Source organism: Nerophis lumbriciformis, linkage group LG23 (genome assembly GCF_033978685.3).
Source record: "Nerophis lumbriciformis linkage group LG23, RoL_Nlum_v2.1, whole genome shotgun sequence".
Classification (NCBI taxonomy): domain Eukaryota; kingdom Metazoa; phylum Chordata; class Actinopteri; order Syngnathiformes; family Syngnathidae; genus Nerophis; species Nerophis lumbriciformis.
In genome coordinates, this window is record NC_084570.2 from 13,110,001 (window position 1) to 13,125,367 (window position 15,367).

At 38.6% G+C, this 15,367-nt stretch overlaps 1 protein-coding gene across 1 annotated transcript in view; it reads right to left on the reverse strand.

Moving 5' to 3' along the window:
* The window catches only part of LOC133622375 (sodium- and chloride-dependent GABA transporter 2-like), a 22,898-nt gene extending 9,221 nt beyond the window's left edge, over window positions 1–13,677 (reverse strand). The window contains exons 1-7 of the mRNA XM_061985047.2: window positions 13,532–13,677; window positions 6,027–6,272; window positions 5,820–5,954; window positions 2,731–2,871; window positions 2,556–2,646; window positions 2,348–2,480; window positions 546–680 (exon numbers count right to left, since the gene is read on the reverse strand). Coding sequence (XP_061841031.1) covers window positions 546–680; window positions 2,348–2,480; window positions 2,556–2,646; window positions 2,731–2,871; window positions 5,820–5,954; window positions 6,027–6,243 — 852 coding nt within the window. The 5' untranslated portion in view covers window positions 6,244–6,272; window positions 13,532–13,677. The remainder of the gene's footprint in view (window positions 1–545; window positions 681–2,347; window positions 2,481–2,555; window positions 2,647–2,730; window positions 2,872–5,819; window positions 5,955–6,026; window positions 6,273–13,531) is intronic.
* Between the last annotated feature and the right edge of the window lie 1,690 nt (window positions 13,678–15,367).

Consider the following 15,367-nt stretch of genomic DNA (forward strand, 5'->3'; position numbering starts at 1 on the left):
GGGCCTTAGTTAGTTGCTCAAACCTGAAAATGCAATGATGACCAAAGAACTTAGAAAAGCGGTAAATGTGTCTCCGTCCTGGCTGCTCAGTACAATATAGCCGTAACGCAGACAATAACATCAGCGAGCCTTTATGTAAAAACACTCACCTCATAAGTGCAAGCATAAATCTCAGTTGCCTTCTCATCCATCGCTCAGCATAAGGCATTCTAACTCTTTTCAAACTTAAATTACAGTTAAGAATAGGACGATGTTTTGGAAAAATATTTGACAGAATAACAATAATAACACCTGCTTAGCAGCTGGTGAGTAGGCTCTTTGCTTCGCAGCAGGCCCATAATAATTAAAACGTTTCAAAATGTACACAAAGTGTTGGTAAACCACTGTCCAAGAAGTGTGCATGCTTGTGTCAGTGCAACTGCACCCCTTCCGTGGTGCTTGGTCTCAGTTCTGTAATATAAGATATTATCGGACTTCCACTGGCCAAAGGGGATACAAAACATAAACTTGATATTTTGTGAGGCGGGGGGAATCTGTTTTTGTACCTCTGGGTCAGCCAAGCGTGTGTGGTTGGGTTTGAGGTAGTAGATGATGCCCTGGGCTGCGCCAGGAAGGGTGGCACCACGTACCAGAAGCACAAACAGCATCACATATGGAAAGGTGGCTGTGAGGTACACCACCTAGAAGGTAAACAGTATTCAGGGAACAGGTCAGAATGAGACCTAAAAATGGGAATGTGAGAAAATGGAGAAAACTCAGAAAATTCAAAAACAAATCAATGGGATAGCTGTTTGCCCAAATTGTCCAATTGTCCTGAGTGTCTCCGATTTGGGTGAGCACCATTCCTTCAGAATGTCAGTGCATGCTGGAATTCATGTTTCCCTCAATGAATCACAACACCCCAGTGTTGGCAGCACTCATGCAGCCCCAGACCATTACTCACTACCACCAAAAACACAATTATCTTGTACTCACTTGAGTTGACAGCTACTTACGCAACAATTAATGTGTGTCATTGCTGTGGATAGTAGGTCTATACTGCTGTACAAGCTGTACACCGACTACTCTGAAGAAGGATTTTTTCCGATCATGGTTTTATGCTGCCTATTTTGAATATTCAAAAGTGAGATTGGCTGATACCGATCACATGTATTAACTGTAAAAAAATAAAATAATTCATGGTAGGTGCTACTGACAGGTTAATGGTATCAACACAATATTTAAACTAGTTTCTTATTCTCTTTTATTACATATAATTGTTTGAACAAAATAAAGTCAATAGTAAACAATAACTAAACAACAGCATAAAACTACCTCCTACTCTTTTAAATCCTTTGTTTTTTGAGCTCAAAGTCCTCTTGTGTCCAGGGAAGTATTCCGCGTTTGTAAACGGGAAAAAAATGACCCAAAAAAATAAAGTGTTGTGAAAGTAAAATTATCCAACCCATCACTCTCCTATCAATCATATTAGCTGATATTAGCTTTAATATTGACACTGGATCGATCTACCTACTCAGTAGCTTAGTGGTTAGAGTGTCCGCCCTGAGATCGGTAGGTTGTGAGTTCAAACCCCGGCCGAGTCATACCAAAGACTATAAAAATGGGACCTATTACCTCCCTGCTTGGCACTCAGCATCAAGAGTTGGAATTTGAGGTTAAATCACCAAAAATGATTCCCGGGGGCGGCCACTGCTGCTGCTCACTGCTCCCCTCACCTCTCAGGGGGTGAAGAAGGGGATGGGTCAAATGCAGAGGACAAATTTCACAACACCTGTACTTGTTAATTGTCTGTTAATAACTGCTTACTTTCTGCTGTAACACAGTTTAATCTAGACTTCTTAAAGTTTACTAAGCACCTATTTATTGTGCTGTTTCAAGTTAGCTTAGCATTTAGCATGTCTATTTGCTGCAATTAATGTGTCGATTGACAACTAGGGGAGCAGATTTGTACTGTGTATGAAATACAGTTATGGGTTATACTTGTATAGCGCTTTTCTACCTTTTTAAGGAACTCAAAGCGCTTTGACACTATTTCCACATTCACCCATTCACACACACATTCACACACTGATAGCTGCTAGCCGCCAACAATAAATAAAGTTATCTGCCATAGGGGATCGGCATTGAAAGCCATTAATCGGCATTGGTCGCTCTGGTACTTTTTTCACAGAAATCAGCTGATCGATGGGCGCATCTCCGCTCTAAAGTATATCCAAGCTTTATTTCTATATAAATGTCTCTTGAGAAGATATACTGTAATAAAAAAGGTGACTAAGATGTGAGGGGTGTGCTCACTTATTGTATGTGAGACAAATATATGAGTCAGTGTGGGCGGCTGTCCGTTCACCTTTCCTGTGGATTTGACACCCTTCCACACACAGAAGTAACAGACGACCCAGACAACAGCGAGACACAGCGCGAGCTTCCAACTAATTGGGCCAAGCTGGTCCAAGTTGTCGGACAGGTGCAGCACCTCTCTCCTACAACATACACACATATGTTAAGATGAAAACTCAGAAATATAATTTATAACGTATCATCTAGGACACACTCACTCCCAAAATTCGATGACAGGCGAGGTGGTATTCTCTGGCAGGCTGCTCACATTGCTTGTCTGGTTGTGATAGTCAAACAGGAAACACGCCTCTGGAAGGAGAAATGCTTGTGACTGCACTTACAAGCTCTGCAACTTGACATTAGCGAGGCATCTGCATGTTCCCGCTAACTGACCAGTGTTCCACGAGTTGTTACAGTGCGACCAGGGCAGCTCCGCTTGAAAGCTGTACGACAGGTAGAAGAGGGCCCAGGCCAGAATGACGATGTAGTACACGCATCCGTGCAGGATCATCACCTGACTGGCATAGCCGAGGCCTGCAGATGGACAAAGATGGCATTGCGTTAGTAAATAGAATTACACTTTGTATAAGCGAGTACAGTGGTACCTCAGGATACAAGTGCCCCAGCTTACAGGTTTTTTGAGATACGAATTTCTGGCACAGTACCAGTCTGGATTAGGTGCTAGTTGACCCGAGGAGGATCCCTCTTCCATGCACAGCTGTGGACGTCCATCCTACGGTATGATTATCTGTTGGCTTCCTGATGGACTGGACTCCCACATTAGCTATTAATTTAACAATTGTTAAATTGTCTTAAGACATCCATTGCAGCAGATCACAGTGGAAGGTGTCCCTACATCTGTGGTCCTTTCTTAAGGATTCTTCTTTTTCCCAGCTGGGGTTTTTGTTTAGTTTTCCAGGGGATCAGTTTTTGAGGCCCTTTGAGACACTTGTGATGAAGGGCTATATAAACAAAGTTTGATTGATTGATTGATTGACAGGATGTCTCTTGGCTAATTTTCATGCTTTATGCTGTGGGCAAAAATAATGTTACGAGCCTCCTTATCACTAGTTGGCGTAGCGAATGCCAGAGTGAACCACCTAAACCAAAACATCCAGTCTTGGTAGAAGTGGTCGTCTGCACCATACCAGAATGAGTCGATAACGCCAGCCAAAGACGATATAATAATATCAAACTGCAGACATTTATCCAAGAAAATATGGACAAGCAGCTGTTGGTTTGTTTGAGGGGTAAGCAGCTCGAGGGAAATACCGTAGAAGTCTGCTCTCCAAGGTGAATACTGTACATTATTATTATATTACTTCATAAATCTGTGATTGTTGTCCCGAATAAATATTTTGGTACCGGTAACAAAATGTATTTCGATACTTTTCAAAATAAACAGGACCACAAAAAAAATTATTCTTGGTTTTATTTTAACAAAATACCTTATGATACATTAAACATGTTTCTTATTGCAATCAAAGAAGAATGTTGTCATAAAAAAAGATAGTGAACATTCTAGACAACTTCTCTTTTAGCAGCAAGTAAGCAATCAAAGGCTCTTAATATGGTTGCTGAAGTATGCAGTAACACATTGTGTCATTTACCATTCTATTATTTTGTCAAAATTATGACATGCAAGCGGTAGAAAATGGATTATTAATCTACATGTTCATTAATTGTTAATATCTGCTTATTTACTTTTTTAACATGTTCTACCTACACTTCTGTTAAAATGTAAATAGCACAAATGTATTGGTTGTTTGAATACTTTGCATTAGTTTTAGTTGATACTACACACTTTGGTATCAATCCAACACCAAGTGGTCACAGGATCCTATATTGGTCATCAGGGGCGCCGAAAAGGGGGGGTAAAGGAGACGGATTCTAGGGGCCCATGATGGAGAGGGGCCCAGAGAGGCCCCTAATGATGATGAAATTATAATACAGAAAAAATAATGACACTGTGTTGGGGGCCCTGTAAAGATTCTTTTCATGGGGCCCAAAATCCCTAGCGGCGCCCCTGTTGGTCATAATTAAAATTCTCTTGTGTCCAGGAAATTTATTTCCTGAGTTTATAAACAATAAAAAATCACAAAGGTTTTTGAGATAATGAAAATATCGATGTAATCATTGTACTATCGACTAGATACGGTTCTTGTACTTGGTATCGGTACAGTTGATGTATGTATAGATCCACCCATTTGTTTACATTGAGGAGCGCTAGCTTGATGTTAGCGGTTAGCTATTGTCCTATGGTGTGTAGTGAAGCATGTTTAGGTATTCCTCATATTGTCTTGTAAGATACCTAATTTATTTGTAGCCATAGAGGCGAGGATTAGTGATTTAGTAGTACCTAACACTGCCGACTGCAGATGGACGTTAGCCACTATCTAGCTATGTTTTAAAGCATCTTTTTTAGAGCGGCGCTTAAATGTTTATAGCTTCACATTTATCATTTGTTTTTAAGCCAAAATGCGTCCATTCTGCCTCTTATGTCGCCGCACTGTGTCTGCTTGTAAGTGCCGCTATGTAAAATACCGGTATTTTTCAGAGGCAGTATCGTGCCGTTTTTTATTAATTAGTACCGCTGTACTTTATTAGTACTGGTATACAGTACAACCCTCGTACTTTCTATTGTATCCTGTTTGATACATTTATTATCTAAAAAGTTGGATTTTCTTTTTAAAATAAACATTACATGTTAAAATTGTCGTGTTTTGGGGGGCTAAGCTCTGATTAATTTTAGTTTTTTGAGATAGGAGCTGTTTGTGCAAGGACATAATTCATATGTAAACCTACTTCCTGATTCATGGAGGAGGACGAACAAGATGGGTGTGGTAATTCTAATTCTGGGGATTGGGGGCGATTCCATTGTGAGTCTCATCAAGACGAATAAAAAAACATTTGTTGAAGCAATCATTTTGCTCATCAACCAACATCTACATTTTGTACTCCCTCATCCCAGGAAGAATGCTTTGCGGAAATCTTTTATTTATAGATCTGTATCGCTCTAGAATAACCTGCCTCAAATTCTCACCGGCATTGAAAGTAAACAGGTTTTTAAAAAGAAAGTAATATTTTATCTGAGTCTTTAAATTAGTTTGCTTGTTGATGATTTTGTTTGGTTTTATATTGTGTAGTTATATTTATATGGTAATTATTATTCTGTGACTGTAAATCGTTTGCTTGTTTTCTTATTGATGCTTTTATTTTTTTCTGTATTGTGTAGTTACTTTTACTTGTAATTGTATTGAGTTTGTGGACCCCAGGAAGACGAGTGGGTTGTTGTGGAAACCAGCTAATGGTGATCCTTAATAAAAAATAAAAAATAAAATCAAATCTAGGGTGGTTTACCCTAGTTAAATCTAGGATTTCTAATCATAGCAGGCTCTGACTCAGTGGTGGAATTATGTCTGATTTATCCAAAGTATTTCATCTAATATGGCCTTAAAATATAAAGTACAACACATATGTACCTCCAAATAATGGGCACACTGATCTCCAGGCACTGACCCCTCCCAGGCTTGTGTACTGGCCCAGTGAGGTCTCCAGGAGGAACAAGGGGATACCACACAGCACCAGGAACAAAAGGTAAGGTATAAAGAACACACCTGGACAGAGTAATAATGTAGTAGTCATCCTTGTTATTAGATAACACAGTGATGCACAAAGATGCTTTATACCTCCTCCGTTTTTGTAGCACAAGTAGGGGAACCTCCACACATTGCCCAGGCCGACTATCTGCCCCGCCACAGCCAGAAGGAACTCCGCCTTGCTCTCCCACTGGCCCCTGGCATTTAGGCTATCTTTGTCGGTTTTTGACTGCTTGGTTACGCCTCCTAGTTGGACCTTGCTGAGCAATAGTTGTCCTTGCTGTGGCGGCAGCTGGTCAGTCATCATCGGTTCAGGCAGAGACACAAACGTACAGCCTTGAAAAGGGAGAACACGTGGGAGTGAGAAGACAAACCTTGAAACACATGTGAGCAAAGGGAAATAAAATATTGTGAGGGGTTACGTTTTTGTCTTTTTGTCCTCGCCTCTGCACATCAGAAGGCCATAATGTGACAGAATTCCAAAGAATAAAACAATAACAATAATAGTGACCTGATTCCACTACCTCCCTGCCAGAATAATCCGTCGAGATGCAAATGGTCAACATTGTTCTCACAATTTCCCAAAGTAGCCTGTTATGCTTTACATTTGCTGCTTGTTTCTTTTGGACATTTTCCATCCAATCTGTGTGCCTTGCTTCTTTGTTCACTCCCTAACTTAAAAGTCCTCTAGTGCTCTCAAACTGCTGCTTCCTTTAGATATCAACTGCAACCACCACCACCAGTAACCTGATAAATGTATGGCTACTGCATTCTTTAAAATAAACAAAAAATTTAACTTTAAGATGTTCAGACTAAAGTGGAAAACCTGAAAAACATTCACAACAGTTCACCACACAATCAACTACCAGCCATTTCTACGTTTTAAGCGAAGAAAGGGTAAGCTGAAGTGTAAATTCCCATGAAAACAATTCTAGAAAATCAACCATTTATTCTTGAAAGATGAAGCATGGAAATGTAGAATGCAAAACAAAGTCCTGAAAAGGTGTGTGACAATCTCTTTTATACATTAGCACATTACAATAACATAATATAATATTAACATTTGCAAATGTCCAGATGGAGGCAATGATACAAAACCAGAGATGGGGTCTGTGTACAGAGAGAAACACGACTTTCTATGTCAGAGTTATTCAGAAAATTGTCAGTGTTTTTTACACTTTGCTTTGATGTTTTTCCCATCCATCCATCCATTTTCTACCGCTTATTCCCTTTGGGGTCGCGGGGGGCGCTGGAGCCTATCTCAGCTACAATCAGGCGGAAGGCGGTGTACACCCTGGACAAGTCGCCACCTCATCGCAGGGCCAACACAGATAGACAGACAACATTCACACTCCCGTGTTGTTATATTTTTTGCTAAGGGGTGTTCATATTCTCTTAATATTCACAACAGCTAAGCACAGAAGCCAGACATACGTAATAAGTGTCCTTAGCTGAACAATATTGCAGTCTGAAACACAACATTAGTCAATATAAATAAGTATCAAATCATTATAGTGGCATTTTACTTACAGAAACAAAGTCTCCAAAGCAGAAGTATATTAGAAAGTATCCGGTAATAAATATGTCCACATCATTTAATTATCTGCGTCATGAACCTAACTTAATTAATTATTCTGGCCATTAAGTGTCGCAAAAACAATTACCACTCAACTTTAATTTAAGTCTGTCATAGGGTTAGTGTTTTTCATACCTACCATTGTTCTCGGAGTACTTTCACTTGAGCAAGCCTTTTCTAACATCACACACTACAAAATAAAAAACATATCTACTATGAATCATGCTGATATCCATCCATCCATTTTCTACCGCGGGGGGTGCTGGAGCCTATCTCATATTGTCTCGGATTAATTCAGATATTGGTCAATACTTTAGGCTCCAATATCGGTATCGTATCTGAAGTGAAAAAATTGCATCGGGACACCCTCTAGTTTTATCGTTCATATTGTAAATCCCACATCGTTCGTTCATGTATATTCTGGGTTAGGCAAAAGTATCAATATGGCAATATAATCCGATAATTTTGTTAATTATATAATATTGATTTCTAATGTCTCATTATCAATAAAAAAACAACAAAAAAAACACTATTTTTTTTAAACCCCCCCCAAAAAACACAAACTGAATTTTCTAGTCATGTTTTGGGGGCAAATGTTTACGTAAGGACGACTTCCGTACCGCTGCTCTGCAAAGGGTTGCTATACTGCTACCCTTAGTGGTGATCAAGGCAGTACAGTAAGTCGACAATTAGCAGCATTTTTGGGATATTGAAGATACAAGAAACTAGATCCCCTTTCTGTACAATAGCAATAAATAGATATACATCATTTGAATTACATTTTTCTTTGACTCAGTTTGTACAATTAATTATTTATGTCATCTAGTGTACATATATAACTTGTATTTTAAACTTTATTACAAATGTATCATTGAACAATGGAGAATATCGCAATATAGAACCATATCCAAATATGGTATTGTATTGCTACTAAAATATTGTGATACGTATCGCATCGTGAACTCTTTGCCAATTTCTTTAAAGGTCGGTCAATTTTTATTTTTTTTTTTAACATTGCGCTTTGTGGCTGAAATGTGAGTGGTGTACTTTGGTGACATAGTGTATTTTGTGTTGTTGAAATTTTGCACCCAACAAAATGTGCTATATCTACCCAACCCACATCCTTAGAGTCAAAGTGTGTACAATATTTATTTTTGTTAATCTTTTTTCATACCTTAAATCCTGTGGCGTTTACATCCATTTTCCTTTGGACATAATCCTTGTCAGACTGTCATGTCTAGTCAAACCTTAACATATACAACACGACATTTTTGTTTTTGTGAACGATGACAATGTTTGTGTAATTTCTGATCACTGCTTTGGCTGCCTCATCTTGACTTATCTACAAGGCGTCTGTCCCCCAGGGACACCCCATAGTGGGTGTGTGGTCTTTATCTACTGCGTGCAGCAGACACTGTACTGCCTAGTTTGGCCTTGGGCATCTTTCTGTAGTGTTTCAGTATCTTCTGGACAACCGTAAAATTTGGTTATTCAATTTTTCTTGGGTCTACATTAAGATATCATTAAAAAACACATTAATTGACGCGACACAAAATACAGTACGATTGCAGAAAGAGACAAAATTGAAGTGAGTTCAACCTTGAATCTAAACTAGGATTAAATATTACAGAGGAACGGTGCTTTTTGGGGAATTTTTTATGATCCTTATGTAAGACATACACACATTTTTATTTTTTTCAATGCATTCTAACTCGTAAAGAAACTCTAAAAACATCCAAAACCCTCCTTTAACATTTAATATATACACTGTAAGACTGTAAGTATATATGTAATGTAGTAACATGCAAATTCATAATAACATGTAATATTTACGGATTTTGGTCATTTTAATCATATAGCTGCCTATTCATTTTAAAGACGCAGCACAATGTTCGTTTTTCCATTCAACATCAACACTACTAATCATGACAGACTTCATGAAAGCCATCAAAGACTTCATTAGGACAAATGATAATCCCGAACCTTATATATTTTTGGGTCTGAATATAATGAAGATGAGCTACAAGTTTTAGAAGCTGTGTGCTAAACAGATCCAGCTTTAGTGAAATACTAAGCATCATGCAGCAGTATTGCAAAGTGCTCAACAAGAAATACAAACTATGAACAGAATAAACAATCACTTACTTACTGTACAATGTGTGCTCTCACTGGGATGCCGACTGATTGGATATTCATATCTTTCCATTTGAAAAATTTATCATAATCCTCAAGCAGGGTTGAAAAAAAAGGTGCCGCAAACGGGCGTCTTTTCATGTCTTTCTCGTCATCTCCAGGATGTCACAGTTGACCAACTTTTCAGTTTATGGCGACAACCTTCTACTATACAAGTGAGAGACATGATTTATAATCTCTAATCAACTTTCACCAGCTCAAGGGTGATGCAGCAGCTCACTGGCTCAGTATGTCAATATAGCAGCATAAGATAGTTAGCTCTCTGGGATCACGATTGTCTGCATTAGCGCTTATAATAACAATCTAATACTTGGCTAATATTCAACAACATTGTAAATAAAGAATTGTTGGCGGTTTTTGGGATGTTTTTTTTAATGGGCGGAATAGGTTCCCCTTTAACATTTAGAATGGACCGGTTGTCGAAGGACTGTTTAAAGTGTTATCCTAAGAAGTTTGCGGTACAAAAATCCAAAGATTGATCGTAACAATTCCCATTCACATTTTAAAGCATGTTTTTTAAATAATCTGATGTTTGGGAGTGCTATTCAACTGGCGGCCATGACATCAGACCGGCTAGCGAATTCAGTTTAAGAACTACAGTATGTGTCAAAATCAAGACCCGCGGGCCAATATAGACCAACAGCCAACCATACATTTTTGGTTAATCATGGTTTACACCACATGTTTCAAACCCAAGGCCCGGGGGCTACTTCTGGCCCACCACTTCATCTAATGTGGCCCGTCAAGTCATTCAATGTGGCCCACCACGTCATTTAAGTTGGCCCGCCACATCATTTAACGTGGTCTGTCAGATCCCTTAATGTGGTCTGCCATTTCATTTATTGTGGTCCGTCATATCATTTATTGTTGCCCGTCATATCATTTAATTTGTTTAGCCACATCATTTACAAGGCTCACCATATGCAATGTGGTCTGTCACTTCATTTAAAGTAGCCCGCCATGTCATACAATGTGGTCTGCCACATCATTTACTGGGATCAATCACGTCATTTAATGTGGCCCACCATGTCATTAAACATGACAATCAACAACAAAATAGGAGTGCAAGACAAGAACTAAAACACTACACACAGGAAAACACCAACAAACTCAAAATAAGTAACAGCGTGATGTGACAGGTCGTGACTTTGAGACAAGGGCTATATTGATGCATGGTTGGTTATGGTTAAAATTCATATCCAACAATTGCGAGAACGACTTCTTACTGTCAATATCGGCTGCCGAGTTTCAATTTTTCATGTTTTCTGCTAGTGGTGTGCCTCGGGATCTTTTCAATGAAAAAAATGTGCCTTGGCTCAAAAAAGATTGAAAAACACAGCCTTAGAGCACGGTTTTTCAACCTTTTCTGTGTGTAGTGTTTTAGTTCTTGTCTTGCGCTCCTATTTTGTTGTTGATTGTCATGTCATGTACGGATGTACTTTGTGGACGCCTTCTGCTGTTCCACACGCTGTAAGTCTTTGCTGTCGTCCAGCATTCTGTTTTGTTTACTTTGCAGCCAGTTCAGTTTTAACTTCGTTTTGCATAGCCATCCCTAAACTTCAAAGTCTTTTCTTAGCGGCACTCGCCCTTTGTTTATTATTGGTTTAAGCATTAGATACCTTTTTACCTGCACACTGCCTCCCGCTGTCGTCTGCATATTGTGATCACGACAAACCATGTTCCCGACATCCACAAAGCAATTAGCTACCTGCTGCCACCTACTGATATGGAAGAGTATTACACAGTTACTCTGCCGCGCTCTACACAGCACAGACACTCAATAACGGCACATTATTTGCGGATTATAACTACTGGTTTACAACAAATATTTTTAACCCAATTAGGTGAAATTACATAATCTCCCACGGCACACCAGACTATATCGCACGGTACACTAGTGTGCCACGGCACAGTGGTTGAAAAACAGTGCTCTAAGGGCAGCCATAGTTGAAATAAAACAAGATGGACCATACTTGCCAACCCTCCCGAATTTTCCGGGAGACTCCCGAATTTCAGTGCTTCTCCTGAAAATCTCCCAGGACAACCAGTCTCCCGATAATCTCCCGATTTCCAGCCGGACAACTATACTGGGGGCGTGCCTTAAAGGCACTGCCTTTAGCGTCCTCTCTCACCTGAAAAGGAGACTATTATATATGTCCCCGTTATCCATAGGTTTATTTATAACCCATAAAGTAGGCAGGCACGAACCTATTTCTCAGCGTGTGTTTATTCCAGCCGGCAAGTTAATACACTGACACACAACATCCGGATTCCCATCATGCATTGCTTCAACACTACAGCAAGTTGTAATATCCAAAATTTCCAGCCGGAAACACAATATTGGGGGCGTGCCTTAAAGGCACTGCCTTTAGCATTAAAATGTAATATCGGAAATTATCGGTATCGTTTTTTTTATTATCGGTATCGGGTTTTTTTTGTTTTTTTTTAATTAAGTCAACATAAAAAACACAAGATACACTTACAATTAGTGCACCAACCCAAAAAATCTTCCTCATTCACACAAAAGGGTTGTTTCTTTCTGTTATTAATATTCTGGTTCCTACATTATATATCAATATATATCAATACAGTCTGCATGGGATACAGTCCGTAAGCACACATGATTGTGCGTGCTGCTGGTCCACTAATAGTACTAACCTTTAACAGTTAATTTTACTAATTTTCATTAATTACTAGTTTCAATGTAACTGTTTTTATATTGTTTTACTTTCTTTTTTATTCAAGAAAATGTTTTTAATGTATTTATCTTATTTTATAAATTTTTTTTAAAAGTACCTTATCTTCACCATACCTGGTTGTCAAAATTAGGCATAATAATGTGTTAATTCCACAACTGTATATATCGGTTGATATCGGTATCGGTAATTAAAGATTGGACAATATCGGAATATCGGATATCGGCAAAAAGCCATTATCGGACATCCCTAATATATATATATATATATATATATATATATATATATATATATATATATATATATATAGTATATATAAATATAAGAAATACTTTAATTTCAGTGAATTCTATCTATAAATATACACCTCCCCCTTAACCCCGCCCACCCCCCCAATCTCCCGAATTCGGAGGTCTCAAGGTTGGCAAGCATGAAATGGACACTCCTGGTTTACACGGTTTTTGTTTTGGTTTGTTTCCTGGTATGTAAAAAAAAAAAGATAAAAAATAACCACAATATAGCAACGTTTTTTTTTTTTTTTTACTTTAATTGCTATGGTTATTTTGTTCGAGGTAGCCTTGAGAGTTTATGTTCATGCATGCGCATGCTCAGTAGCATTTTCTCAGAACATACCGGCTTGCACCGAAAGATCAAAGGCAGATATAATGCGCACGCAGCAAAAACATCACAGGCAATTTTTAGGACAATTTGGAATTATATTAATAGAGGGCCTTTGTGTTGTTGGACATATTAAACAGTTCAGTAATAATACAGTACATCACAGCGGTTGTGGCACTTGCTGTAGATGGAGAACTTAATTTGTGAGGCTTTATGGCAAAATGTCGCGAATGATCTCCCTCACTCCCACCCGCGTGACGACATAACGCTGATAGAAACACCAAACAATATTCTGGCAAATAAACTCAAATACTGTAAAGTATCACAGCCACCGCAGCCGAGAAGGTGAACCACGCGTGTTTATAACAGTCCACCGTCCTCGTCGAAACCATAATGGAGTCATGACTGACTTAAGCCATTTTACGTTGTGGGTGATCCAAAAAGCAACATTACTCCGGTGCCTCGCTTGAAATAAATAAAAAAAAGAGACAATTCGACATGACTATGCCTACCTGTGTGCGTCCAGTGGCTCTGTCCCCGGCCTCTGCTCCCCCTACACCTTGCAACTCAATGGTTTGATCCGGCGACGCATGCACGCGCCCCGGGAGACCGCGCGCTGCCTCCCTGGAGCGCGCACGTCGACCAAACGTCACTTTTATTATAAACTGTAGTACATCACAAAAGTCTGTACACCTCCAACATTTTAGCAATTTTTTTTTTTCTTAATAAAAGTATACCTGATTTTGTGAGTTCACCCCCTACAAAGATATGAACAGTCCAATATAAATATAGGTTGATTGTTTTTGAGGTTAAAATCCAGGTAACAAAGGTTATACATTTATCACCTCCACCAGGTGGTTATGTAATCGTTGTTTATATGTGAGTTATTTAGTCACAAAGTACAAATACATCATTACTGTACTCACACAAAAGGGGCTGTTTGTAAATTCCTCACAAATACATTTTTCAAAGCAAAATATATAACAAGAACACCACCGGCAAAGCTTATGTTAACATTAGTGGTTTAACTGAACACATTTGTTTTACAATTGTCTATATTTTTCACCAGGGATGGGTGATTTTCACATTTTCATTTCATTTTCATTTAATTTTTATTTATCTCCTTCATTGATGTGCATCTTTGATCAATAGACAATTATACCACAATTATTCAATTTTACATTCACACACCAATGCCTGAGAAGGAGCAGGATGAAGAAAAATCTTATATTTTCCTGCCGACTTCAACATAATACGTAGTCTTACTTAATAATATCATATAAACCAACAATTACATCCAAATATAACAAAAACAAACAAAAAAACACAAGTGCAAAACTTCATGAAGTACAAACCGAACAAAAAAAACAAAAGAAGTAATATACACCTCACGGGATGATACAAAACAAATACAAAACCAGGCAAAAAATAAGTAAAATAATAAATATAAAGAATAATGTAAACACTTATGGCTGTCCATATGAACTTATTGTTCTGTCTTTATATATTTTTTTCAACTGGAATATATTTTTACAATCTCATTGTAAAGAGAATTCCATAATTTAACCCCTACCACTGATATGCACATTTGTTTTAAAGTTGTCCTTGAATACTGATGTTGGAAATGACCTTTTCTTCTATGCTCTTCATTCTCAGAAGTGATGACAAACATTTTTTGTAAATTTGCTGGTAATGTTTTACTCTACATTTGAGCCGATGCAGTGCCAATTCCCGGTACCTGGGAATCAATACCCGTACTTAACGGTACCAATTTCAGTACTTTTGTGTAGTTTGATAAATATTAGTTGTTTTCAATAATAAAAATATATATTTTTATTTGAACATAAAAAAATTAGCTGATTATGATTACTTCTGTCCAGTTGTTATATTTTGTGTCACGGCGCATGCGCAATCCAGCATGTCTCCGGCACCTTCGCTTGAAGCGCGCCAGGACACGCCCCTGCTCGTTCTGTCCGCATCACGGCCACGCGCCTGCAAAGCTGCAGGCAATCATTAAACAGCACACCTGGGACTAATGTAGACAGACAGCATAAAGACCAGCGGACCCGAAGATCCAGTGCCGGAACGTAGTTCACTCTTCGTAGTAAGCATTCCGTCTCTGGCTTCCCTTCTGCGTACTTGCTCTCTCTGTGCCTTCCCTGTGCCCGTGTTCAAGGTTCAAGCTTCAAGGGTTTTATTCGTCACATGCAGAATACACCACAGTGAAATGCTTTTTTCCATGCTCTTCAGATATTGCGTACAGTGGGATCCAAACACTAGTTGCTGAATCTAATACACTAAATACAAAAAATACAACAATTTGTATATCTCTGGTGTACCTTAATTAC